The sequence below is a fragment of the Delphinus delphis genome, chromosome 15 (genome assembly GCF_949987515.2).
Source record: "Delphinus delphis chromosome 15, mDelDel1.2, whole genome shotgun sequence".
Lineage (NCBI taxonomy): Eukaryota > Metazoa > Chordata > Mammalia > Artiodactyla > Delphinidae > Delphinus > Delphinus delphis.
This window is the reverse complement of record NC_082697.1, coordinates 59,523,874-59,549,880: the sequence shown is the minus strand read 5'-3', so window position 1 is coordinate 59,549,880 and position 26,007 is coordinate 59,523,874. Positions and strand designations below refer to the sequence as shown.

The 26,007-nt window shown below is 44.0% G+C and overlaps 1 protein-coding gene across 1 annotated transcript in view; it reads left to right on the top strand.

Moving 5' to 3' along the window:
- CPPED1 (calcineurin like phosphoesterase domain containing 1) overlaps positions 1-26,007 on the top strand; it is a 114,208-nt gene that overhangs the window by 23,715 nt on the left and 64,486 nt on the right. Inside the window, exon 2 of the mRNA XM_060031765.1 lies at positions 242-460. Coding sequence (XP_059887748.1) covers positions 242-460 — 219 coding nt within the window. The remainder of the gene's footprint in view (positions 1-241; positions 461-26,007) is intronic.

Genomic DNA, 26,007 nt, shown 5'->3' with positions numbered 1-26,007 from the left:
CCTTTGGGAATCACCAGGTCCAGGCATAATTAGTATAAATCAAAATCCTCTGGCTGATGACAGGAAAATGGTGTGTTTGAACAGCAGCTTATTAAAATGACCTACTTAATTTAAGAAAAATATTGTATCCACTCGCAGGGTAACCTGGGTGCTTTCCCTGACAGATTTTATAATATTTCTTCCTTCCTCCCTCCCTTCCTTCCTTTCATTCATTTTGTTTTTTTTTTTTTTTTAATTAAAGAAAAGGAAAGGGAATGGAAAGGCCCGTTCTACTTCATCCAAGGTGCAGACCCACAGTTCGGACTGATGAAGGCCTGGTCCACTGGGGACTGTGACAGCGGCGGCGACGAGTGGAAGCAGGAGATCCGTCTGACTGAGCAGGCCGTCCAGGCCATCAACAAGCTGAGCCCCAAGCCCAAGTTCTTTGTTCTGTGCGGGGACCTCGTCCATGCCATGCCCGGTAAGACTGGGGTCGTCATTGTGACCTTGTCTTCTCCCCACAGCCAGAAGAAAATCATTTGTCTTAAAAGACGACTCTATTCAGTAACGGCTCATTCTTTCTCTTCACGACGGTTGCAGTATCATCAAACATCAGAAAATACACGCTCATTTTATTTTTAGAATTTGGCAAGATTAATCACAGTAATTAGGCAGAGCTACAGTTCTTATGGTCTGAGCTTACTATGAAAAATGGAACAGTTTCCTATGTGTCACCTTTCTTCATTTCCAGGGGGCAAACTTGAACTACTTTCAGATCCCATATCCATAAACGTGATCTTCTCCTTTCGTTTCCCTTCTTCTTGTGCTTTTATTTCTCCTGTATTTGTTAGTGCCTTTTCAGTTTCAGATGACAATCTAACTTGAACTAGATTAATTTTTTTTTAAAGTTTGTGTTACCCTATGGGACTGTAAAGTCCAAGGGCAGATTTGGGCTTCGGGTATGGCCGGATCCAGGGGCTCAGAGGTTGCTGTCAGGGCTTGCTCTCTTCCTCGCTCAGCCTTGCTTTCCTCTGGGTTGAATTTATTCTCATGCAGGCTCTTTCCAGGTAGTGGCTCCAGGGAGCTTTAGGTTTATGTCCTTCTTACTGAAACCACAACAGAAAGAAAGTGCCTTATTCTTTTTTTAAAAAATAATTAATTTATTTTTGGCTGCACTGGGTCTTTGTTGCTGTGCACGGGCTTTCTCTAGTTGTGGCGAGTGGGGGCTACTCTTCATTGCAGTGTGCAGGCTTTTCATTGTGGTGGCTTCTCTTGTTGCGGAGCATGGGCTCCAGGCACGCGGGCTTCAGTAGTTGTGGCACACGGGCTCAGTAGTAGTGGCTGGCGGGCTCTAGAGTGTAGGCTCAGTAGCTGTGGCCCACGGGCTTAGTTGCTCTGCGGCATGTGGGATCTTCCCGGACCAGGGCTCGAACCCGTGTCTCCTGCATTGGCAGGCGGATTCTTAACCACTGCACCACCAGGGAAGCCCCTGAAAGTACCTTATTCTTAGTGGTCCAATCAGAGTTACAGACCAGCACCCATCCAGCTCACATAGCCCCATGAAGCCGGGGTGTGGGGTCAGCCCCCCTGCAGCCAAGTGGTCAGAAGAACAGGATGGTTCCCCTGAAGAAAAGTGAGATATAGGAACGGGAACATAACAGGTCCTTTTTAGAACTCGCTTCCTTTATTTATTCCCCTTTCCTTTGATATCCTTCTCTCCCAGGCAAAGATAAAGCCCAGCGAGCAAGTATAAGAAAGTGGAAACCGCCCCTGCCCATCTGGGAGGCAGAGCAGGCACCCAAGACCACTCTTGTCTGTGTCTTGGTCTCTGCTTAGTGGACAGAGATGACCCAAAGACCATTGCAGAAAACACTCTAGTTGCTATGGGTGTTTGTTTTTGGCTAACGTTACCTTGTAAACCAAGACTCTTGAGTCCTGCTATGATTTCTAATGTCTTTAGAAGACAAGGCACTCTGCAGGAAGCCTGGGTACATTAATTCCTCCCCTCCAGGACTCACTTGTCTGGTAACCTACCTATCTAGAACAATCCCAGAGTGAACGTGTGAGGATGGAGAAGGGGCTGCTCAGAATGGCTCTCCTTGAAGTCTAGGGAGTATGGCCAGCAGGGAGAACCCTCAGATTCCAAATTTACTGCTTTTCTGTCCAGTGTTTTTTTTTTTTTTCCTTTGAAAATAGAATATTATGAGACTCACTAGAATTATATAACATGTTCTTGTGGATGTTTACTGACTTGTTCTGAATTATGTTAATGTATTCAGTCATATTTCAAAATAAGGTTTAAAATTAAAGCATTCCGTGTGATTACACTGCTTCTTAAATAAAGTGTACTGAACATAAGTAAATTAAAAGATAGAGTTTTTGTGATCAACCCTACCAGTTGGTCAGAAGACCTCGAAAATGTGAACTAGCAAACTTTTGAGAACTTGTTTTATATTCATTGTGACCTGAACAGAATTCTGAAGATTTGGACTGTTTTGTGGGATTGTAACTGACCCAGGGAAAGGATTGTAACTGTTTTGAATATTGTGGTCTGAGGTTTAAACAAAACATTTTGAATCTAGTTACCATTTTTTTTGCATTTAATTGCATTTTTTAATATGCAATTAGTGGCTTCCCCCTCATTTAGCTCATATGCAGGGGCAGACATTAGAAAAGTAATTATTTGCTTTGACTGCTTAGCACATTGTTAATTATCAAATGCATATATTAATAGGCAGATAAAATCGGAGAGCATACTTTTAATTCCACCATAAATAATATCTTGGGCCAAGTAGTTTTAAGTTCAAATTGGAGAAAAAGAACTTTACAAGTAATGCTTTTGTTAATGGAAGTCCGAATATGCTTTTCTATTATAAATGTCCATCATAATATTCGTTCATCTACAAACATTTATTGTGTGCAAACTAAGTGTCAGTTACAGATGCTGTGGATATGATAGTTAGAAATGAGAGACCAGCCCTTCCACGGAGCTTAGAGTCTGGTAAGGGAAGTGTAAAACCCAGGATGGTTAAGGGGTGCTGTTGGTGCCAAGGCCTGCAGGAAAAAGCCTGAGAAATGCAGGACAAGGCCCATTTAGTTTTGAAACATATGCAGTTTTCATTCTGCAGGCGTCTTTTGGGTTATCTTGGTATTTTCTTATTTTATAAAGCGTCTCTGTGGGATAAACCACATTATAAGTAGCAAATGAAGACTTGTACAAATACTGAGACCATTGATTTTCAATCCTTCACTCTTGAGCCCAGGATGACTTTCTTCAGTCCTCCTGATGTTGAGGCATCGACCCACTGATGCTGTCCCCAGGAGCCTTATTAGGTTTCGACAATTACATGAGAGGCTGGAATGTGATGATACAGTTAGAGAGCAGGAGAGTCCCTTTAGCCTTTGGAATGGGTTGGTGTGTCTGTCCCTGTTTGGTAGCAAGGGCTATAACCAAACAAAACAGATAAAGCGGGAGGAATTCTTCCCTTGATACAGAGTCTCCTTGAAGAGTTCTTTGTTTACTGACCTCCACTGGAGCAGCTGTTACATGATGTTTCAGTTGATTCAGCCCCAGGAAGTCCTCTGTTACATAAAGTGAGGTAAGCCTGCGTTAGCATTATATCAATAGGTGGTGTATTAGTTTCCTATGGCTGCTGTAAACTATTACTATAGACTTAGTGGTCTAAAACAACACATTTATTCTCTTATAGTTCTGGAGGACAGAGTATAAAATGGGTGTGCAGGGCTGCCTCCTTTCTGGGAGGTTCCAGCTTCTAGAGGCTGTGCACATGTCCTGGGTCAAGGCCCCTTCCTCTGTCTTCAAAGCCAGCAACATAGCATCTTCTCGCCTCACTGATCTTTGATTCACCCTCTCATATTCTCTTACTCTTATCCTCCTGCTTCCCTCTTATCAACACCCTTGTGATCATGTTGGCCTGTTCAGATAGCCCAGGATAATCTCTTCATCTCAAAATCCTTAACTTTATCACATCTGCAAATTCCCTTTTGCCTTGTAAGGTAACATATTCATAGATTTGGGGGACTGGTATGTGGACATCTTTGGGGGACCATTATTCAGCCAACCACAGATTGGCAAAGGATGAATTCGGGGTCTGTTATGTGCCAGGAACTGTGCTGCTAGCTCACTCATTACGGGCTTGAAAAAGTGTCATTGTTATTTCCATTCTCCCAGGGTCACTTAGCTTGTAAGTGGTGGAGTCAGGATCTTACTCAGGTTCGTCTGTTTCCAAACTTAATGCACTTCTGCTGCAGCCTTGCTACTCAAAGGCTGGTCCTCAGAGCTGTATCCAGGAGCTTGTTTGAAATGTAGGATTTCTGCCCCACCCAGACCTAATGAGACATAATCAGCATCTCAACAAGATCCGCAGATGAATCTTATGGACAATTAAGTCTGAGAAGCACTTAATAGACTGATACGCACAGTGCCTGGGTGTTTGTCTTCTCTGTGTACTACGTACCATTTTGTGTGTGTGCAAGTGGTTTGTGAAAATTCACTTTAGCTCTTAAAGATAATGGTGCTCAGCTTCAAAGGGAAATGCTTTAAGTTTGCAGGTTTTTATTTTGCTTTCTAAACAACAGTTTGAATAACTAAAGCCGAATGACCTCTGCTATGCAGGGCTTCCCAAACAGAACCTGACAGAAATATTCAGGAAAGCAGCCACACCTATATGCTTTAAAAGTATCTTTATGCAGAAAGGTCAGGAGGGCTAGCGCTGGTTCTTTGGGTCCTGTCTGTGTGCATGGTCCCTTATCTGCCATTCCAAAGTTCACAAAGCTCTGAACACCTAAACGTTTTTTGCTTAAGTTTGGAACTAACTCAGTTGGCAACAAAACTGACCTGAACTGACATGAAGCTATTTATAGTCTCTATTTATCCTACTTAGAACATTCATATATTTTGCTAGTGAAATATTACCGTGTTCCATGATGGGGTGGTGCCTGAGACCCAGCTGGAGGCATTATTTAATATGTGCCCTCTGCCTGGTATTGCTATTTTTAAGTTTGAAAAACTCCAGATTTCAAACCAGATCTGGCCCAAAGCATTTTGGATAAGAACCCATGAATCTGCCGTGTTGATCATTTGGAATTTATAGATGAAGAAACCTTTCATCACCAGAAGCAGAAGGCTCTTCCTTCCTTCCCATTTAATGTCACACCCCCAAGTTCACTTGTGTACACCCATTGCACCGTGGCCACATTTTAGTTTCAAAGTTAAAAATGTTCCCAGGCATCTTATATTTGAATTTTGGGGACCATTCCTGTTGGGACCAAAGTGACTGAATATGAAAATGGAGTTGCGTTCAGAAATCATTCTGACAAATTGCAAGAGAGGGTATGTACACAAAGGTGATGTTTGCTACAGATAAGTGCAGACTAATCAATCCACTTAGGTGGAAGAATCTTCACTTCAGGGTAGAGAAGGACTGGGCTTCTGCAGATATGGCCGCAAAAGGCTGGAGATTAAGGGGATTAGTGGCATGGTGTTTAGGATGGGAGACGCTCTGGGAATGTAAAGCAGAACTGCTGAATTGTGGTTTTCCTGCAAGACCCAAGCGAGAGCTGAAAGGTTCTATTTCATCTAGTTTGGTAGCCCCTCACCTTAAATTAGATGTGAAGGGCTAGGCCAAGGTCCAGATAAGAGTAGCCCTGGCTAAATGGCCATCAGGCTCTTCCCCACTTAGATTTCTAATTCTATGATGAATGGGTAGAATTGGGAAATAAAGCAAGATGGAATGCTTTGGTACGCTGGGCTTCAGGCAGAGAATAAGCCATTTGTCCTTCTGTGTTCACACAATCCAGGAAGGTTGGTGTTTATTTTTCCCCAGCTGGGCAGGCACAAACATGTGAACGTAATTCTGGTACAAGACAGACTATGATAAGCAAAGCCTCAGAGGCACACTTTTGAAAACCAAAGCCAGAATTAAGGCTGTGGCCAGGAAAAGGCCTTACGTCTGCCCTCCAGCCTCTATGATTCACCTTCCCCCAAGCTGAATTCTAAGTTCCTAAAGGGCAGCGAGTGTGTGTGTATCTGTGTTGGTGTGTGTTTACATCAAGCGTCCAGCACTGTGGGCATGTGAACGGTGTGAGTGAATGCAGGTCAAGTGAATCACTGTTATGTTTCCCGGGGTCCTTAGCAAGTAGCTGGCACATGGTAGGCCCCCAGTACAAATTTCTGGATTAGATGAGTAATCAATTCATTTATTTAACAAATCTCTGTTGAGTGCTTACTCTGAGCCAGGCACTGTTCCAGATGCCTGTGCTACATAAGTGAATAGAAGAGATCAAAACCTGTGCTTGACCTAGAAATAAGGAATAGGGACGCATGGAAACATGAAAGTATTATTTTTTGTCATTCTTATCTTTTGTAGGATTCAAACTCGTGTAGCTATGGATCTGTTTTGTTATTTTATTAGCTTTTTAAATTATACGAGTAATATGTGAATACGTTCTCTTTGTAAAGATTTAAAATCTGTATCTAGAATAAACCGTAACCCCCAACCAGGTCCATCCCTTGGGGTCACCATAGTTAAAAGTATGTGTGTTGGTGAGCAACCTGGTCTTACATAAGTGTCATCATTCTGTGCACGCTGTTCTGTGCCTCGCTTTTCCCCTTGCATCCATCTGGAAAACGCTTTTACGCTGATACATAGAGGTTTATGTCAGGCTTTTAATAACTGCGGTGAGTTCCGTGGGTTGGAATCTCCTAATTGATTAGTCCTCTCTCCTCACCATCACTAGGAGTGATAATCTAAACAGTACCGCTAGCAGAGGTTCTTCTTGTGTACTCAGGCCAGCTTTTCTTTAGGCTTGAAGTCAAAATGGGTTGGCTGGTTCGGGACCTGCTCTAGCACTTGGAGGGAGTGAACACCCGGCGGTTTGCTCTGCAGTTCCCAGGAGGACCCCTCTCGGGGACTGGCCGCACTTTCCTTCTGTACCATCTCTGCTGTGCAGCAGCATCTCTGCCTGCACTGCCCACCACACCCTACGTACTCAGAAAGTTTCCACTGAACGGAAACCCTTTTGTCCCTATTAACAGGATTTGTTCCTGTTGTTGTTGTTGTTTTTAAAAGCAGCTCAGTTAACTCCTGTTCAATTCCTTGGCTGTATAATTAGCCTTGCATTGTTACTTTTAAGTGCATATTCCGGGCTCCAAGAAATGCCATGATTTAAAGACAATTTACCACACAGCTTAACATACAGAAACGTTAAAGGGGGGTTCTGTGGGTGCAAGAAAGTGACCCGCCTTGGTTGAAATATCACCAGGCCCTGGACTGGGCCGAGCTGCTGTCTTCAGCTCTTCCAGCAGGTTGTGTGCGGGCCGAATGTTGAGCCGTGGTGACCCGGAGCAATCAGCCAGCCCCGGGCTCCCGGGCTCCTTCACATGCATTATAAGCGCTGTTGAAGCATCCAGGCGATCAGGAGCAATCAATGTCTCCCTTCTGCTGAGGCTGATTGAAAGTGGTTTGAACTAATTTACCTGATATTACTAATTAGGGAACTCTGAGCGTTACTTGCAGAGTTGTTTCTTTTTTGTTCTTGCTGTTCATGGAGAGAGGATTATTTATTGAGATACAGTTGACATACAACATTATATTAGTTTCAGGTGTATAACATAGTGATTCAATATTTGTATATACTGTGAAAGGATCACAGTAAGTCTAGTTACCATCTGTCACAATACATAGTTACAAATTTTTCTTGTGACTTTTTTTTTTAACATCTTTATTGGAGTATAATTGCTTTACAATGGTGTGTTAGTTTCTGCTTTATAACAAAGTGAATCAGCTATACGTATACATATATCCCCATATCTCCTCCCTCTTGCATCTCCCTCCCACCCTCCCTATCCCACCCCTCTAGGTGGTCACAAAGCACTGAGCTGATCTCCCTGTGCTATGCGGCTGCTTCCCACTAGCTATCTGTTTTACATTTGGTAGTGTATATATGTCCATGCCACTGTTTCTGATGTGTGTGGTCTGAAGCAGCACTGCTGGGAGCGGTGATCGCCCTCCTGCCCCCGCCAGCATCTGCCACGTGGCCTCATGGCAGAGGCCCTGTGCCCGCTGCTGGGCATCTCAGCTTGTTCTGTGCCCAGACCCCTGTGGCAGCTTGCTGAAGCCTCTGGACCACCTCTCATAATAATGTTTCTAAATGCATAAAATAAAATGCATGGGGTTTCTCAGAAACCAATTATATTGAAATATAGTCATCAAAATATTTTAAAATTTATTTGTTAGAGTAAAATGCATGCCTCTTTGTTGATCTATTGTTATATAATACAGTCTAACAGCAAGGCTAATAACTACTGTATTTTCAAAGTGGTGCTTGAGCTTAAGCAACCTTGTGAGGTATTGCAACAACTGTAATGGAATATGAAAAACCCTCGTGATTTCTGTTGGTGGACAGAATCACAGGAGCGTGAATACCTCTGCCCAACTTCATAGTAGAGGGAAATGCTAAATGTCAGTTATAGGTCAGTGAAAATGTAGGCTTTTTCCCCATCTAGGTTCACAGATCCCCGTGGACTCCAGGTTAAGAGCCCTTATCCATGTGCACATGTGGATATACTCTTGTTTGACCAGTCAGAGCTTTCTCTTCATAGTCAATGTATGGATATTATAATTGCCCACAGTATAAACTCAATGGCAGAAACTCTACCTTGAATTAAAGGCTCAAACGCTTCTTAATTGTAGCTAGGAAAATGTGGACCTCTGATTATTCCCTGAAAAGAAATGAGCTGAGTAACAGGAGCTAGTTAACAATTGTCTTTTGTAAATTTATTTACTTTATTTATTTATTTTTGGCTGCGTTGGGTCTTCGTTGCTGCGCGCGGGCTTTCTCTAGTGGTGAGCTGGGGCTACTCTTCGTTGCGGTGCGCGGGCTTCTCATTGCGGTAGCTTCTATTGTTGGGGAGCACAGGCTCTAGGCACATGGGCTCAGTAGTTGTGGCTCACGGGCTCTAGAGCGCAGGCTCAGTAGTTGTGGCGCACAGGCTTAGTTGCTCCGCGGCATGTGGGATCTTCCCAGACCAGGGCTCGAACACCTGTCCCCTGCATTGGTAGGCGGATTGTTAACCACTGCGCCACCAGAGAAGTCCCTCCTGTCAGTACATTTAAAACTATTAGGCATTCTATCAGTTTCAGCATCTTGAAGAAATTTCTCCTAGAGCCCTCTGTTTCCTGGCTCATTATTGTCTAAGCCTAACAGCTGTCATATTGACATTTCCATCCCTGTTCTAGGGACTGACAACCTCTCTCAGGTTGGATCCCCATTTCTTCGCTTTGTAGCAGACCATGATTGTAGAGGCCATTAGGCAAAGAACCTGTGGCAGTCTGCTCCGCGACCCCGGCCAGCCCTCTGAGTGGCGCAGGCCACTGAGCAGAACAGCTAGGGAGCTCACTTCCACCCTCCCCCACATCCTGGGGGGTTTCCTGGAGGCGGCAGAGGGATGCTACAGAAGCTTGCAGAGTCCCTGGCAAACCAATACAGTGTAGACAAAACCAACGTCTTTCTAGCTTGTGCTTAGCTGATTGGAATAGTTACATCTTTCCTTTCCTTGTTTTTGCTCTGAATACTCATTTTCTGGAATTGGGACATTTCACTTCCTTAATGGGCCTATTATCTGCAACTAAATGAAATAGGAAAAAGAAGCAGGATCCCAAAGGAGTTCAATTACCAGTTAATTGGTCAAGTGATCAGAATGTGAAATGAAAAAAATAATGAGAGGTTAGAAAAGGGAGCATATTTCAGGCCAAAACTGCTGAGGATGCCTATTTTGTAACTTCCATAATTTAGACACTCAGCTGCATGTCTGGAATTATGTATCACTCCCTTCAGTTCCTAAACAGTTTATTGGAAAACCATGGTAGATTCTTTTCAATATATGTTATTTGGGTTGTATAAAAAATGTATTATTCCTTTCTTTATGTATTATTTGGGTGAAATACTGCTGTCACAATCCATAAATATTCTTGTGAAGAGATTTTGTACTGACCTGTAAGGTGGCAGCTTTAGAAGTTTCACTTGGATAATATACTTTCCTTAATCTTTTTTTTTCCCAAAAAATATTAAATTTTATATCATACCAAAAGCTCCTATAGTGTCAAACAGTTTATTTTATTAATTGTATCCTAAGTTGGTTCACTGTACAGATTCAACAGTGATTTGCTATAAATGTCTGGGAGCAGCCAGTGTAATAAGTTGTAGCTGTTAGATCAAAGTTAAATGAATCTTGTTTAATATCATGTATAATTTAAAAACCAGTAGAACCAGATTAAGCTTGATCTGCTAGCTATGTGCTGCCGAATCACCACGTGAGTAACGTTTATGCTTGCAAAGATTTAGATCAAATGAAGTTACATGCCTCAATTAATTAGGAAAGGATAATGGAAAGGATTTGAGATGGAAAGGATTATGGCTCCATAAATTCTCTGGGACTAGATGAAAGTAAATGTTTTCAATTGAAGGAGTAAATCATTTTCTTAAGTTCCGCTCAAGGCTGCTTGTGCCACTGTGTCCCTAGCCCTAGTGTTTTCCAGCCAGATGTCCACCTGTTCCATCATCGCTGCTCGTGCCCTTGACTATTGGCAGTTGGAGTTAGGTAATTCGACCCTAATTCATTTACTCATTTGTTTGTCTGGTCAATAATAGCAAATAAATGTGGAGGGTCTGCTTATGTGCCTGGCACTGCTTAGCAAGAAACAAGCCCAGTGCCTGTCCTCAGGAAGCTTCCAGTTAGGGAGAGAGGAGGGAAGCAAAAATCTCTATAAATGAAATAAAGCAGCAGCCTTAGTGAGTGATTCCAGGCGTGGTGTGTGATGCTGTGAGCAGATGCAGGATGCAGCCCTGATGGGTGGGTTAGCAAAGGCTGCCTTGAAACCGGAGTAATATTACGTAGCCTCTGCCCTGCTCATCGTTCAAAAAATCAGATTGAATCAAACAGTACTAAAAGGTATTCAGGAAGATAAAAGTCAGCGTTCCAGCCACCACTGACCTAATTCTTAGAGGAAACCCATGGTTATTAATTTTTCATGAAAAATGGCAGAAAATTGTCAAGCTTGTGTACACTTGCATGTAGAGTGTTTTGTAAAAAGTACAAATGGAAGAAAAAAAGACACAGCATCTGTTTATGTCATTTCTGTTGTCTTTCTATAGCAGGAGGTATAGACATGCGTCACTCTTTTCAGTGGACAAGATACCAGCCTGTGTTTGAACTGCCCCCGACTGGGGGGCATTTATGTTGTACCCTGTGTTCTGCGGTGACCAGTGCACCTCTGTGTGCACAAGCAGCTGTTAAGGATGTGGCTCTGAAGTCAGCTTGCTCAGATTCACATCCTGGGTCCCTTGTTTACTGACTGGGTAACCTTGGGCAATTTACCTTCTCTCTCAGTAGCTGAGTTTCCTTATCTGTAAAATGCAGATAAAGATGATACTACTTGGTAGGCTTCTCATAAAGCTTAAAGTGCTCAGAACACTGTCTGGCGTTTAATACCATCCAGTAACTACAATTACTTCCACTAGTTAGGTTTTGTTTTTGTTTTTAATAAAAGCATTATTGAGATCTAATTCCCATATCATGTAATTCACCCATTTAAGATGTGTAATTCAGTGGCTTTTTGTTTATTCACAGCATTGTGCAGACAACACCACCATCAATTTTAGAACATTTTCATCAACCCAAAAAGAAGCCTTGTTTCATACTATTAACCACTCCTCTCCATACCCCTCCACCCCCTCCTCATCCCCAGCCCTAGGCAACCACTAATGTACGTTTTGTGTTTATGGATTTGCCTGTTCTAGACATTTTGTGTAAGTGGAATCATATAATATGTGATCCTTTGTGACTGGCTTCTTTCATTGAGCATGATGTTTTCAGGGTTCATCTGTATTGTAGCAGGTGTCAGTACTTCATTCCTCTTTTATGTCTGAATAATTGTAGGGATAGACTGCATTTCATTTACCTACTTTTACTTTTTGTTGTTATTCTGTGAGATGAATTCTTAGAAATAGACTGTTGAACCAAATGTTAATATTAAGGAAAGTGGAAATTAGGCCTTTGTCCTAATATATGGTCAACTAATATATTTTATTTATTTATTCATTTTTGGCTGCATCGGGTTTTCATTGCTGCGCGCGGGCTTTCCCTAGCTGCGGCGAGCGGGGGCTACTCTTCGTTGTGGTGCACCGACTTCTCATTGCGGTGGCTTCTCTTGTTGTGGAGCATGGGCTCTAGGTGCGCGGGCTTTAGTAGTTGTGGCACGTGGGCTCAGTAGTTGTGGCTCGCGGGCTCTAGAGCGCAGGCTCAGTAGTTGTGGCACACGGGCTTAGTTGCTCCGTGGCATGTGGAATCTTCCTGGACCAGGGCTCCAGCCCGTGTCCCCTGCATTGGCAGGCGATTCTTAACCACTGCACCTCCAGGGAAGTCCTCAACTAATATATTTTAATTTTAATTTTTTGGCTGTGACCCGTGGCTTGTGGGATCTTACTGGACCGCCAGGGAAGTCCCTATATTTTAATATTTTTATTCCATTACTAAATAATATCCCTACCCTGGTCACTAGGTAGAAGGGAGACGATGGGGAGTGGGCCGTCTCCCTACCTTCAGGCAAACCCCAGTTTGCCATCTCAAATAGCTGAGAGCCTATTTTTTTTTTTATAAGATTCTTAACTCTTCATTTTTTCACAGTTTTTTTTGTTGTTGTTGCGGTACGCAGGCCTCTCACTGTTGTAGCCTCTCCCGTTGTGGAGCACAGGGTCCGGACGCGCAGGCTCAGCAGCGATGGCTCACGGGCCCAGCCGCTCTGCGGCATGTGGGATCTTCCCGGCCCGGGACACGAACCCATGTCCCCTGCATTGGCAGGCAGACTCTCAACCACTGCGCCACCAGGGAAGCCCCACAGTTTTTATTAAGAATATTTTTGTCTGAAAATAAAACCCAAACTTTTGGGAAATAAAGAGCAAGTTTACTAAGTTTAGTTGAGTATCTATAGCCGCCTATTATTTCTTATGTAATCACTTCAAAAAACAGTCTTCCTTGATTCCTTCCTTATCGTTAGGTCAACTCAGTGGCCACCAGCAATTGGGAAGAGCGTGTACTCTAAAGAGTAGGGCTCGTGGTAGTGCAGAGCCACTAAGGTAGCTGTATTATGATGAAAGAATAGTGCTTTTATCCCTTTTTCCAGATGAGCAAACTGTCAGGTCAGACAGCTTTCCCAGCTCCGCCTGCTGGGGAGGTGATGCTGGCGCTGAGGTCCATTCAGTAACTCTGAGCCTAGACTCCCTTTACTGGACCCTCAAGGAGTTACAGCCGTCCTAGAGTGAATTCCTTATCTGCTGCCCACCAACAGGCCAAGGCCGCATGAAACTAGGGAGAGAGGTGCTGGAGGGGGAGGACAAGTGTTCCCTCCTTGGGGGAATCTGATGACGGCCCTAGCTGTGCTTTTGGAGCCAAAACTACAAAATCTAAGATGGTCCGTCTCCATATTCCAGATGCAACTCTGTAGTAAGGGTGGAGCCATGTTTCTGTGAGTGGAAACAAGTGCCACTTAGTCACAGTCGAGGCCATCCTGCCGGCCCTTGGCCACCGCAGCACTATCAGCTTTAGGTTACTAGGACGATGCTGCCATGAGAATTGCTCCTCTTTGTTTAATAGACCAGGGCAGCGGTACTCAAAGATGTCACATTTTAAAATTCTCCTTGTCGGTAAATTAAAAGTAGTCCCCAGAGTCCCTAATCCAGGGATCTCCAAACACTGGCACATGCTGTGGGAGCTTCGCAACACTTCTGAGCAGAACACAGTTTTGTTATTCTCAGTGACCAGGTCTGCTGCCCCGGGGCCACTGGGCCCCCAACAGCAGAAAAACAGACCATATCATTACAGCAGCCCCCAGACTCCTCTGAAGATGAACGTTGCCATCAGGTCCCAAATCTTAGCATTGCCATCTTAAACTCTTTGTTCATTCCGAAACATAGAAAATGTTTCTACCTGTGAAAGGCAAATGTAACCATCAGTTATTTAGAAAAGACAGAACAAGGCACTTGCAATGGACATTTGTCCTTTGTCTTGACCTTCCACTACTTTGAACCGCACTTTCCCTCCGGTGTGTGTCTTGGAGGGAGGCAGAAACCACCTGCTGTGACTGAAGCCAGGTGCCCTGTTGCTCTTTCCAGCCTCCCGTGCAGCTAGGACTCAGGCTTGTGACCCCGTCCCAACCACCCAGACCCCCCTGAAGCAGATTTTGAATCTTCAGCTGTTGACACAGAGGGGGCAGGATCTGTCCCGGTGAAGGGGTTGGCAGCTGCGTCTACCTTCAGGGGGCAGCAGTGGGCGGGGTCCCAGCATTATTCGCATCCAGCATCACCATCAGCTGTGTCAGCGGGCAGCCTGGGAGCGTCTGTGCCCAGACCAGCGCTTCTCCCTGGAAGCATTTTTTTTTTTTTTTTTCCTGGAGGCATTTTTGAATGTGATTGGAGGTGCTGCCTTCTTAGCCTCGAGACCTGGTTTTCCAGCTCTCTGTAAGACTCCCAGCTACCTGATATCCTTTATAAATTGCTTCTCTATTCAGACTAGCCAGAGTCAGTTGTGTGCAACAAAGAACCTGACTGATGGAAGCTTCCACGGCACCTTCTTCTAGTGCTGCCCAGTTAGCACCCTGGGGCAGATTCTGCTCTGTGCTTCTCCCCCTCAGTGTCATCATGTGAAAACCGAACCTACTCTCTTCTTAGAGCTTCCTTCTCATTGTTCCCTCAGTCATAAGGATGTGACCTTTTTGAATTCATTCTTCTTTTAAAAAAAAAAAAAAATTTACTTACTTGGCTGTTCCTGGTCTTCGTTGTGGCATGTGGGATCTTTAGTTGTGGCGTGTGGGCTCTTTTCGTTAAGGAGTGTGGGATCTAGTTCTCTGACCAGGGATCGAACCTGGGCCCCCTGCATTGGGAGTGCGGAGTCTTAACCACTGGACCACCAGGGAAGTCCCTTGAGCCATCTTTCCCTCCGCACCCAACTCTTGCCCAGTCCTGCCCAGTCCCCCTATAGCCCTGCTCCCCCTCTGTCCTGTCAGCCCCAGACACTCACGCCAGGACTCGTGCAGCTGCCTCCTTGTGCGCTCTCTACAGTGTGGCCCCTCATCAAATGGTCCCATTCATTGCCCACCTGTTCCACCTCTTCTGTGTCATATACTCAGCCTCATCACCCTTGTAGTGTTCTTACCACAAAATGGCCTCAGTCCTGCACCCCACCCTGCAGCATGCCTTCGCAGCTCTCCCATCCGGAGGTGGAGTGTGTTTCCCTTGTTCCTTTCACCTTGTGTCCGCAGAGGTGCTGGTCAAGAGCACAGGCCATGTGACCTTGGCCTCCTCCTCTGTTAAATGAGACTGACAGTGGCACCCACTTGAGAGGCTAGTTGTGGAGATGAGGCGAGATGATGGACGTATTGATACAAGGGCTGGCACAACAGAGGCATTGAATAAACAGTGGCTGAACCACCCCCCGCATTACCCTCGGTCTTCATTATGCTGCCGTCATTGCCATCCTCATCATCACACCTTCTTTTGAGATTCAGCTCCACTTCCTATCTTAGAAGTACCAGTTTTTTAGTGATTCTTTCTGCCTTAAACTCGGTGGTCTGCTTCACTGATGTGGTTTTAAGCTCAGACCATCCTCTGCATCTGTCTGATGTGCCGTCCCATGAAGAGTCTGGGTTTTGGAGTCAGAAGATGTGACTAATTCACACTGTGACTTTGGGTTAGTTACTCAACTGTCTAAGCCTCAGACTCTGTAAAACATGCAAAGTGATAGCTGTATCTATGAACAGGTGGGAGGATTAACTGAAATACTGACTGGGAAACATTTCGCACAGTATCTGGCACCTTATAAGCACTCCGTCATTGTAATGACTGTTATGGTGCTTCTTCTTGTATTTTCTCCCAGCTTGTGAACCTCTTGAAGACAGGTTCTCTGCCATTTATCCATTTGTATCCCAGAACCTATCACAGTATCTGACACATGGCAGGTGCTCAAAGCATATAAGCTTTTTGGAAGGAGGGAGACCTGGGTTAAAACTAAGTGTCATTGGGCTTCCCTGGTGGCGCAGTGGTTGAGAGTGGTTGAGAGTCCGCCTGCCGATGCAGGGGACACGGGTTCGTGCCCCGGTCCGGGAAGATCCCACATGCCGCGGAGCGGCTGGGCCCGTGAGCCATGGCCGCTGAGCCTGCGCGTCCTGAGCCTGTGCTCCGCAACGGGAGAGGCCACAACAGTGAGAGGCCCGCGTACCGCAAAAAAAACAAAACCAAAAAACTAAGTGTCATTTATGTAGAGAACGGACATGTGGACATGATGTGGGGTGGGGGAAGGGGAGGCTGGGATGAATTGGGAGATTAGGATTGACATATGTACACAACCATGCGTAAAATAGATAGCTAGTGGGAACCTGCTGTAAAGCACAGGAACCTCAGCTTGGTGCTTTGTGACGACCTAGATGGATGGGATGTAGGGGTTGGGAGGGAGGTCCAAGAGGGAGGGGATATAGGTGTACATAGAGCTGATTCACTTCATTGTACAGCAGAAACTAACACAACATTGTAAAGCAATTATACTCCAATTAAAAAAAAAATGACTAGGTGTCATTTAAGAGCTATTTGGCTGTGGGCAAGGTCGCAGACTTCACTGAGCGTCTGCTTCCTTATCTGGAAGCCAGAGGAGATGGTATCTATGTTTCTGGGTTGTTTGGAGGATCAAACAAGATTGTTAATTACAGGGTCTGTGACAGACCTTGGTGGCAGCAGTAAGAGAGTGATGTCCTCGCTTGTTTTCCTTTATCCTCACTTGATGCCATGCTGGACCATGCAGTAGTACCCCGTCCTTTTTCCTGCAGGAAGTGGAAATGTGAGAAATAGAAAGGGGCTTTGTTTTTTTCTTTCTTTGACCTTGCAGCTCTTATTCAGAATATTCTGAAAGCTTACGTGGAAAAACAACAGCCAAGAGAGCCCTGTGATGAAAACTGGGTATTTGATCACATGATTAGCCCAAATGACTAGTTCCTCTTCTGCCTTTCCTTGCCATAGATTTTGCTGTGCTTTGAAGCAGCCCTAGCAAGCTACCAAATTTATCTGGAAACATGGTCTTTTCAGCCAAATGCTCTGACACACCACCATCTCCTGTAAATGATGACACAGTGTTTTCATCTGGCGTCATCTGACAGCATGCTAGGAGGACTTTTTAAAAGGTTGCCATTAGGACTGGTTTGGTTGATCACTAGGACTGGTTTGATCCGGATGGAATGCAGCTCGTCACCAGTGTAAACTGTTATTCCTTCACGACATCTCTGCTGCTAAGACCCCCATGTGGAATATCAGTGCCTGGGGTCCGAGGCTCCATCTATAAAATAACCCAAGGCATTAAGTCATGTGGGCCTTTATTTTCTTTTTTGTTTTCATTTTTGAATTTGAATATTTTTTTTAAATTGAGGTATACTTGCATGTAATGTTATATTCGTTTTAGGCATACAACATAATGATTTGATACTTGCATGTATCGTGAAGTGATCCCCACAATACGTCTAGTTAACATCTGTCCCCACACATAGTCACACAGTTTTTTTTCTTGTGGTGAGAACTTTTAAGATCGACTCTTCTAACAACTTTCTAATATGCAGTGCAGCATTATTAACTATAATCACCATGCTGTACATTACATTCCCGAGAATTCTTTACGAGTTTTTGTTTTCAAGCGTGTTAAGGTCCTTCTGTACCATTCAGGTAGGCAAACCCTATAGGCAGACTGCAAAATATGATGCTCTTTTAGCATCCGTGGTGATGTTTGTAGTTGTACTTTAGAGTTCTGTATTGCTCCAATTTAGGGCAGCCAGCCAGGCAGCCAGCCTCGTTTGATGGGGACTATCCCAGTAATAGTACCGAAAAATCTCCCATCCTGAGAAACCCCTCAGTTCTGGGCAAGCTGAGATGGGTGGTCATCCTCGATGTGTGACAGTAGGGTTCTCCCAGACCTAGATGGTAGTTTGTGAAGAAAAACATTTTTCAGGGCATTGTAACTAAAAACTTCAGAAGTGAGACCTGGAAAATGGTTGATCCATGCATTTAATATAAATGTTCACCACTCTATAGGGAAAAGAACCCATCAGGGATATATTTTGGGAGAGCAGCGTAGTTGAGGTCTATAACTTCCATCTCAAGGGTTAAAGTTGTACCCTAAGCTTCCCATAATACCCTTTAATTGCTTACTTTTGTCTGATTTATTTTGTCGATGGCTGGCTTTCCTGGCATTTCTCGGGAGGATCACTAGCTGTTGTTAAATAAATACGTCTCTGCTGCTGCTTCACCCGGAGCAGTTTGCACAGACGCAGCTCTGTTGCAAATTGATCCTCTCATTTGCCGCCTTTGCCCTTGTGACTTTCCGTTTGGGGCTCTTATTTAAAACCACAGCTGCCTGCGTCCACTTCTCAGTATGGACAGCATGCCTTCCCAATCGCCTGTTCTACACATGTATCATTGTACCTACTTCAGAGGGTCTGCATCTGAACCCACTTCTGCTTCTTCGAGGCACCTGGCAGAGCCCCTAGTGCAAATTTCAAATATGCCACTTAACCTGGGTATTATGTCATACTGTCTGAAACATATCTTCCAAATTTGCTGAATGTGTCTAGCCATTTTCATATGATAAAGCAACAGAGAGGGAATTAATTTTACTGTATGGATATGAACCTTCTCAAAAGTATTTATACCCATTCCCAAAGTGATCTAACTGCATAGCTGGTAGGTATATAAAAAGAGGGTCACCCTGAGAGAATTTCAGAGGTTAATCCATGAGGGTCACTGTGATAGTAGTCATGAAAATGATGCAACTTCAATGCCAAAAGACACCCACTGGACACCGTTTGACCCCATTTTTGCTGCCTCATGCCTGAGAGAGAGAGAGAGAGAGAGAAAGAGAGAGAAAACTGTTCATCTTAGTCTGGAATATGGCTCCTGCCCCACCACTTCCAGCATGCAGAAGTTTTACAGCGAGTCTGACCCCACCTTTTCCTGCTGTACTTTAATACTTTCTTTAATTTGATCTACTGTGAGGTCAAAGAAGAGCTGGTATTCTCCCTCTGGGCCTCTTCCTCACAGGCAGTAGAGAAGTACCTGTGAAAACTCTATTTATAGTATAAATAGAATGCAGCAGAGGATCTCAGAGGGCCTCTGCACTTTATCCTTTTCTAAGGCCAAGAATGCACTTGTACTGTGCACCCATCCCCTCAGTTTGTTTAATCAGATTTAGAAATTGTGCTCCCCCCAACAGTGTATTGACTATGACTGCTGTTAGTTGGTGTGGGGGGAGGCTTCTCATAGGAGGAGGAACCCATCTCCCTCCCCCCGAAACCAACAAGCAGTTGCTCGTGAAAGCTGCCTTGAACTAAGAGGGCTTCAATCTGGTTTTGGTTTGGCTTGAAAGCATCCTGTCAAAATGATCTAGAGACAAAGCAGGTTTTCAGACCTATATTTACTATTTCATCTGTCGTCAACACTGAGACTATGAAACCTCAAATGACTGAATTCAAAGGGCACAGTGTACCTGGGAGTGGCTCTCCGTTATTGAGATGCAATTTGAGGACCAAATATCTCTCTGTTTTCTTCTATCTGACAAAGAGTGCCACACAAAGAAAGAAAGAATCAGAGCCTTAAAGAACCTACAGCCAGAGAGGAAAGGGGTCAAGAACCCCAGGGAGGTTGCATGCATTATAAAAGAAATGACCACAATTAAACTTTCCAGTGACGCAGAGCCTGCCTCGTTCTTGGCTGTTTTGGTTCATTCTTGTCCAGGTTCTCCATGAGAACCTGTTCCACACTGGAGGAGCATCCGCATTTCCTCTTTTCCTGGATCAGTCACTAAATAGGGTTCGATTTCCCAAAGGCTAGACTCTAACCATATGGGGGTGAGGGGCTCCCACAGGGCGTGTGATCCAGGCAAAGCAAGCACAGGCTCCACGTAGAAAATAGGGCCTATGTTCAAATCAGCCTGTGTAGTGGGGACAGGATGGTGGGGTGGGCGTAGGCGATTTTGGAGAAAGAGGGAGTTTATGAGGATGTGGAAGAGAGGTGATTCTGTTATAAGAAAGAGAAGCCCACTCAGACTAGCTTGAGAAAAAAATAAGCACTGAGGGTAGGGGTGGCAGGGGGTTGGATCTCAGGAGGATTTCATGGAATCCAAGGGCAGGAGTGCATTGAGACCGTGGAAGGCAAGGAAGTGTGGGGACAGAGACAGGAAGGGCATCCGTCAGTGACTTGTGCATCCCTGCGTCTACCTGGCCTCTGCTTTGTGGAAGACAGCTTTCTTGGCTTGGGTGCACGTACAGGATGATCCCCGTCTGCCTTCACGTTATTTCACATCTCAGCTCTTCATTGAGGTGCATCGATATCAAAAGGTCCAATTTCAGACTCCCAGAAGAGAACGTGTGATTGGCTCAGCTGGGGTCAGATGTCTCCCAACACCACCCAGCCACTGCCAGGTGCTTAAGTTCATGCTGTATAGACATGGGCGACAGGCACTTGTCCCCATAAATGTGTGCAGGTGGAGGCGGGAAGGCGGGAATGGGCTGGTGTCATCTACCAGAAGGTATCCCAGGAATCTGCTTAGAGGAGGGAGGAGGGCATTTCAGTTTGTTGCTCAAGGTTCTTTGGCTGCAAAGCACCAGAAACCCGGTGGCCAATTTAAGAAGAAAAAAATAAAAGCAATTAATGGAAAGAATAAGAGGTGGTTCACAGGATTGAAGGAAAAGCTGAAAAATAGGCATCTGGAAAGCAGAAGGAACTGACCAGCTCTGGGGAGCTGGGAAGCAGAGCTTAATGGAAGCTCTCTCCACAGCACTGCTGTCCAGGTGCCTCTGCTTATGCGTTGTTCTGATCTGGGGTCTGGTGAGGGCCCTTCTCTTGGTTTGCAGACAGCCGCCTTCTCGTTAAATTCCCACATGTGGAGAGCAGAGAGGAAACACGCTGTCTCGGGTCAGTTCTTGTCAGGGCACTAATCCCATTCATGAGACCTCTACCCTTATGATCTAATTATCTCCCAAGCCCCCCACCCCCAGTCTCCTAATTCCATCACATTGGGGGTTAGAATTTCAACACAGGAATTTGGCGGGGGACATAAACATTCAGTCCATAACAGCATGCTAAGAAATCCAGTAATTTTTCAGAGAAATATTTTTGGTGTTTGATAAAGTAATAGGAAAATAAGAAAAAAAGATTAAAGATAAACTCACACTGTACTGAATTTATGGTAGTTCAGACAGTTCAGATTTGCTTGGGAAGCTTCATTTTGCTGTCTTCAGCTTGTAAATCTGAAAGGCAAGAGAGTTTGAAGTTGGTATTGCCACCCAGGCAGAATAAAATATATAGATAATTTTTCATACCATTCCAAACAGTCTCTCTCTGTTTATTCATTTGTTTACCTGCCAGGGTAGCCCTCAAGTAACTGGTTTTCAGAGTTTAATAAATTTGATCTACTCAAGCTGACGCAAATTGATTTATTCCCACCAATCAGAAGACAAGGGTGGTTGAACAGAAGGCAGTTAGGGAGAATTAAGTGGGAGCTGTCAAGATTAAACAAAGCTTCCCTGTTTGTGTGGTCGAGTAATACACAACATGAGAGTTTCTTATCCTGCATGCCAGCTCATTAAAACCCGAACAGCAATTCAGGTGCCACGTTTATGTTATAGACTAACATCAAGTCGGCTTTTTAAGATCCAAAGAATGTTTTTTGCCAAAATCCAGTTACAGCCCGTGATGTTCTTTGAATAGATTTTCTTAAAGAAAGAATGAGCCTTTTCATTTTAAAATAGCACTTTAACCTCTGCTCTATTCCTGTTGAGTTTTATAAACCAGAACTAGTTTATTATGAGACACTTTTATCTTCAAGGCAAAGTTGTGTTTACTCATTAACTTAGGGTGTATTGGGAATTGCTTGGAACTGGAGGTCAGATAAAACTGGGTTTGAATTCTGGCACCACCGTCTACTAGCTTGGTGACTCTAGGAAGCTTTCTTTTTATTTCCGATGCAGTTTATTCATTGAGTTGCCTACTGTAGGCATTTCTCATATATTTTATCATCGAGTCTTCAAAATCTTACTGAGGATTAAGTATTGGGCTAAGAGTTTTAAATGAGCATTTAAAAATTTGAGCATTTTAGAAAGACTGAAAAACGAAAAAGCATAAAGAACACCAAAAATAGCCTAGAGATTAATATAATGCATACGCATGTATCTACCAGCCAGCTTACAAAATAAAACATTAACAACGCTGTTGAAGCCCGCTGTGTGCCAGGTTCAGTTAGAGATAAAGGGCATGTGACAGAAAATCCAAAAGAAGTGGCAAGTATATATTTTCCTCTCGGGTAATAAGTTTCGGGGCAGGCATTCCTGGGACCCAGGCTGTTCTAGCTTTGTGCTCCTTCATCTTTAGGCTGTGGCCCTCGTTTCCATGCTTTATAGAATGGCTGCTGGAGCTACAGCCATCACATTCGAGTTCCATGAAGGAGGAAACACTGCTGGCAAAAGGGCTTTTCAGGAAGGCCCATCCAATGACTTTCATCCCAGAGACCAGAATTGTACTGGAAATAGTAATTATCAGCAGCGATCATTTTCACTGCCATCAAAGTGTAGGTTCTGCTGGTAAGAAAAGAAGGGTTATTAGGTAGGCAGCTGGCAGCTTCTCCTTGAGAGGTAAACACTATCCTAAATTAAGAGGTTTTCAAAAAATTGTCTCTTTATATTTTTGCTGTATGTGTATGTATCCCTCAGAAGTATATAGGCTTATTTTACATGTTTTTAAACTTCATGTAAATGGTATTGCATCCTGTATATGTTCTTCCACAACTTGCTTTTTTCCCTCATTCAGCTGTATGTTAAAGTCATCCACATTCACATGATCATTCTGGTTCATTTACTTTTTACTGCTGTAGAGTATTCCAGTATATGACTGTACCATAATTTACCATTATCCATTATGTTGTTGTTGGACATGTAAGATGTTTTCACCTTTTTGCTACTATATTTATTCTCTTCTATTCTATTAATCAATTAGTTGATTGATTTGTCTCCTTGCTATGGGTGTTGTTTTCATACTTCTTTGCAATTCTGGTAATTTTTAGTTGGATTCCAGACATAGTGAATTTTACCTGGTTGGATGCTAGATATTTTTATCTTCCTATAAATTTTTAAAAATAAATAAATAAATTTATTTATTTATTTATTTATTTATTTTGGCTGCGTTGGGTCTTCATTGCTGCGTTCGGGCTTTCTCTAGTTGCGGTGAGCGGGGGCTACTCTTCGTTAAGGTGCGCAGGCTTCTCATTGCGGTGGCTTCTCGTTGCAGAGCATGGGCTCTTAGGCGCACTGGCTTCAGTAGTTGTGGCACATGGACTCAGTAGTTGTGGCTCATGGACTCTAGAGCGCAGGCTCAGTAGTTGTGATGTACAGGCGTAGTGGCTCCGTGGCATGTGGGATCTTTCCGGACCAGGGCTCGAACCCGTGTCCCCTGCATTGGCAGGCAGATTCTTAACCACTGCGCCACCAGGGAAGTCCCTATAAATATTTTTGAGGAGTTATAAGACACAGTTAAGTTATTTGGAAACAGCTAATCCTTTCAGTCTTGCTTTTAAGTTTGTTATGCAGGACCAGCGCAGAGTTTGGTTTGGGACTAATTTTGCCCCCACTACTAAAGCAAACCTCTTCAGGTCTTCTGCCCGATTGCCCATGAATTATGAGGTTTTCCCTTCTGACGGGTGGGAATGGGAGTTGTTTCTGGCCCTGTGTGAGCACTGGGGATTGTTCCCACTAGTCCTTTCAAGTGTTTCTTTCCTTGGCCTGGGATAGTTTCCTCACCTGCCTTGATCAGTTCTCACCGAAGGCTCAAGTGGGGACACTCAGCAGATATCTGGGGTTCTTTGTCATTGAGACTCTCCTTGCTTGTTCTCTGCCCTGCAACTCTTGACGCCTGGACTCCCAGCTCTGTTTTCTTAACTTAGGGAGACTGGGTCTACTTGGGTCTCCCTTCCCTGCAGCATGGCCTGGAAACTGTCCATGCAGTATCTGGGCAGTTGTAGGGCTCACCTCACTTGCTTCTTGTCTCTTATGGTCCCTGAGGGCCATGGCCCAGTTCACTGTCTTGAGTGCCATCAGGTCGTATAGTTTGTCCGTTGTTTTAATAGTTCCAGGCAGAAAGGTAAACCTGGTGTCTGTTCCTCCTCCTTGGATGGAAGCAGAAGTGAGTCCTCATTGTGGTTTTAATTTCCTTTTTGTAATTACTGGAGAGATTAAGCATCTTTTCACATGTTTTCTGACCACATGTTCATCTCAGCCTGTTTTTTTCCATTGAAATATATATGTCTTTTTCTAGTAACTTGGAATAGTTCTTTATATATTTTACAGATTAATCTTTTGTCAGCTTAAATTGGTTGTTGCTAACTTTTCTTAGATTTAATTATCTTTTCATTTTAAAAATTATATTGTTTTTTGATGAACAGAAGTTTAAAGTTTTAATATAGTCCAGTTTGTCAGTTTCCTTTAATAAGGTCAGTGCATTTTGTTTTATTTTAGTTAGGAAATGCTTAACCCTGAAGTTATTCAGATATTCTACTAATATTTTCTTCTGAAAGCTTGAAAGTTTTTGTGTATTTACGTCTTTAATTCATTTGGAACTGATTTTTGTGTGTGATAGGGATAGAGACCCAATTTATTCTATTTTTTTCCAGTTGGGATTACCAGTTGCTCCATCACTGTTTAATGAATAGTCTATCTGTGCAGAAAAGACTTAGCCCGGCAGGCCTGAGACTTCCCATATGAAAGGCCTGTTCACAAGTTAGGCCCTTGGCTGGCGTCTGGGAACCTGGATTTTGGGAGGGTTCCCACCATTCCCAGACCTGATAAGAGGGCCTCACTGTGCCTGGATTGCACGAACAACGTGGTTTATGCTGAACACCCCCTTTCCTTCTGCGAGTCTGGAATGTTGGTCTGTGCCAGGCAGAGGCTCCTACGTGACCAGCCCCCAGTGAGAAGCCTGGGCGCAGGGTCTCTAATGAGCTTCCTTGATACAAACATGTCACATGTGCTGTCACAGCTCATTGCTGGAGGAGGTGAGCACATCCTCTGTGAGTCCATTGGGAGAGGAGTCTCGGGACCTGGCACCTAACTTCCTGCACACGTCACCCCACGCACCTGATCCCTTTGCTACTCTTGCTCTGTATGCTTTTGCTGGGATGAATCACACCGTGAGTACTAGGTGCTGAGTCCTGTAAGTCCTCCTCCCGAGTCATCAAACCCGGGGGTGGTCCTGAGGACCTTCAACACACTATCCTTTCCCTGCTGATGTTAAAATAATCCTGAGAAGCAGATATTGGGCAGTGTTCTTAACTACTGTTAAACATTCGTTTCTTTATCTAAGCATCTAAGCCCCCCTTCGCTTTCAGGTGTTTATCACTCAATAAATGATCATTAATAACCGTAAGAAAGGAATAGGTAAAGTGCTATGGTAGTTTGAGAAAGGTTAAATATTCAGCTGTAAATCTTTCAGATGGGCGTATTTTATGTTTTTGCAATTAGTGAAATAAATTTTCCCATATCTATTTAAGGTTAGCAATCATAATTATTTTTTATCATCTTGGAACATTTATAGTTCCTGTAATATCCCAAGTTAGGAATTTTCTATCTTCTTAACCTTGTCTGAGAATTTAAAATCCTATTATTCAACATGCTTCACATTTCTGCCTTTGTGTACAGCTATGGACTGAATGTGTGTGTGTCCCCCAAATTCACAGGATGAATTCCTAACCCCCAATGTGATAATATTAGGAGGTGGGTCATGAGCGTGGAGCCCTCATAATTGGGCTTAGCGTTCTTATAAAAGAGACCCCAGAGAGCTCTCTTACTCCTCTTTCCGCCATGTGAGGACATTGCCAGAAGTTAGCAACCTGCAAGAGGTTTCTCACCAGAACCCGGCCAGGCTGGCAACCCGTAGCTG